The 2,758-nt window shown below is 42.6% G+C and overlaps 1 protein-coding gene across 1 annotated transcript in view; it reads left to right on the forward strand.

The window, feature by feature from the left end:
• LOC107104525 (apoptosis-stimulating of p53 protein 2-like) overlaps positions 1-2,758 on the forward strand; it is a 28,903-nt gene that overhangs the window by 14,413 nt on the left and 11,732 nt on the right. Inside the window, exons 7-8 of the mRNA XM_015404530.1 lie at positions 58-186; positions 2,153-2,473. Coding sequence (XP_015260016.1) covers positions 58-186; positions 2,153-2,473 — 450 coding nt within the window. The remainder of the gene's footprint in view (positions 1-57; positions 187-2,152; positions 2,474-2,758) is intronic.

Here is a 2,758-nt window from a genome sequence, read left to right on the forward strand (position 1 = left end):
AGGCAACTGCCTAGCATTGCCTGATGGTAAATCCCTGCTTCCTCCATCTTCTGTCAGGTGGCCTCAGAAAGCATCAACCCACAGCATGAGCTGAGCTCCAGAGTAGCAGCAGTGGGACCGTACATCAAGTCCGCTTCCAGGTCCAGCTCCCAGCATCCTGCTGGGCCTTCATCCACGGAAGTGTTGGTAAAGTTTACATATCCAGATGGTACTGCTACCTTACCAGTATGTCTAAAGCCGCCACCGAGACCAGACGTCCCAGCTGTTGGTATGTGCTTTATTCTGCTGCTTTTATAACTTAGTGAGATATTTACTGACACCACCAGTCAAGCTGAACTTCATTGTTTCTAGTTCCATCAAATCAAGAGAAGAGAAAGTTTAGTTTGTCTCCATAGTTTAGTATTATGATGTAAATATGAAGCTCAGAGTGAGTGTGGCAGTAGAGAGTAACAGCCATCAGGACAGAGATGTAGAGATCATGAAGTGTTCCAGGATGGAATGAAGGGACTGCTAGATGAACAGTTTATGATTCTGAGGGGAAAAACATCTTTAAAATCAAAGATTTAAATGTGAAGCATTCTTTGTAAGACTGGAGACACTGAAAGAAGACTTTCACATTCTTTCCAAAGATTCTTCCAGACCTGGCCAGTCCACAGAGAAGCAGCTCAAGGACACCCAGGTATCACTGGACTCTTCTAAATGTCTCACTGCTATTAACAACAAGCCTTTAAATGGGGAGTTAGACGCTGCAAGGGCGTCTCAGGGTCAGATGTTTGCTTAGCTGTGTCACTACCCGAACCGTCCCAGAAGCACGATCCGTACCATCGCTCATTAGCACATGTGGAAACAGATAATAATCCAGGTCTCGATAAATATTGTAATTATGGTACTAAAACTAATTATTTCTATCCTTAATTGACTAAAGAATGCTAATACACATATTCAGAAAAAAAAACTTTTATGACTGTCCTGAAACAATTTGATGGTTTTTACATTTTCGGTTTTAAACAGCTTGTCTGACGTCTTCATAGGACATGATGAGAGCATATTCCTTTCAATTCCCATGTTTATAGATATTTATAGATGTTGGAGCCTGGCCTGTTTTCCAGTGTAGTCCTGTTTCTCTGACTGGGACTAACTGGATGTGCTCTCTTCATCCTCTGACATGGGAGCTGGCTCGGAGCTCGTCTGCCTGGCTGTGTTTTCTGTCACACTGGGTTGGAGTTTTGACAGGACTCAAATGGAGACACTGAAGCAGATGTGGTTTCTTGAACATTTAATAACAAAAAGGGTAACAGAAGTAAAAATCCTAAAACATAAATCCACAAAAATCCAAAACTACTGAAAACCAGAAATACTCACAAGAGGGGGGAAAAGAAATGACGACAAACCAGCAAAGAGTGACTGAACAAGAGGAGAATATATGGGAGCGAGAAAGAAAGGTGTGAACAGAGGAGCCTAGAAGGGAGCTAGGGAAAAGGAGACTGACACAAGAGGGCAAACTAGAGATACCTAAGAACTCAAATACAATAAAAAAAAATAGAACACAAAAATGGAAATAAGAGCAAAGAAAACTCAGAGATAAAACTTGACCAGAACCAAAACCTTGACATTTCCTGGAAGAGGCTGTCTGTGGAGCTGGTATATATCCGGTGATGAGCTGATGGGACGGATCGGGTCGTGACAAAGTTGATGGCAAAAAAATAAATAAATAAAAAATGGGGTCTAAATATGTTGAGCTGCAGGTTCAAGGTTCATTGTTGGATCGAGGCCTCATTGCAACACAGACATTTGTTCAGGGATGGCTACCAGCAGTTACAGCTGTCCTTTAAAGCCTATAGATCAAACAATGTATTTAAATTAAAAAATGACTTGAAAATGTTCCACATTTGACTTAAACAGTTGCTTTGATTTGCAATTTTACAGAAAACATATAATTTTTCTGTAACCCCTAAATATGACGGTTCCTTTGACACCAAAGCTGAGGAAACTACAAAACGGTAGAACATGTTTCCATGGACTGCCTGTTTAGAGGTCATCAGAGTAAAGCCGTGTGTTTTATTCTTACCTTCCTGTATGGATCTGAACTTACACTGGATTTCCCTGCTATTAATATTTGTGTTAACTTTTTGTTTGTTTGTTTTATCCACAGCCATTTAGCAATGGCCCGTCCAAGTCGACTGTGCCGCCACCAGTTCCCAGCAAACCTAAACCATCCCCAGCTCCACCAACCTTCTCCAAGCCTGAGTTTTACACAGGGACCTTCCCTGGTAAAAAGAAACTGTATGGCAGTCAGCTGAAGGATACATCGGTCCTGTCCAACAGCAGCCTTCCTCTCCATAGCAACAGGGGAAGTTCTCCCGCGGTCGCTGTGCGTCCATACACACCAGAACCCACGGATGGCCCTCCTCCTGAGTTACACAAACCGAAGACTCTGGCAGGTTCATCCATTTTCTGGATGTACACCCAGCAGGCAAGCCCTGGTAAAGCCCAACAGGCAAACGGCCAGGGAACACTGCCCAGCAGCAAGCCCAAAGGTGAAACTTCACAAAATTTATATTTCATTTTGGTGCTGTTGAATTATTATGCCAAAAAATATAATTTCAACAATCATTAAATCATCATTAAAAAATGACTGCATGGGGCGTCTGGGTTTCCTCGGTCCTGAAAAGGACATGAGCTTAATCTGGGAAGACACAGGCCCTCATGGGTCCACCCATCTTCATATTCCACTCATGGCTGTGATTAGGGTTGCCAA

This window comes from Cyprinodon variegatus, unplaced genomic scaffold (genome assembly GCF_000732505.1).
Source record: "Cyprinodon variegatus isolate N-32 unplaced genomic scaffold, C_variegatus-1.0 Scaffold1777, whole genome shotgun sequence".
Classification (NCBI taxonomy): Eukaryota; Metazoa; Chordata; class Actinopteri; order Cyprinodontiformes; family Cyprinodontidae; genus Cyprinodon; species Cyprinodon variegatus.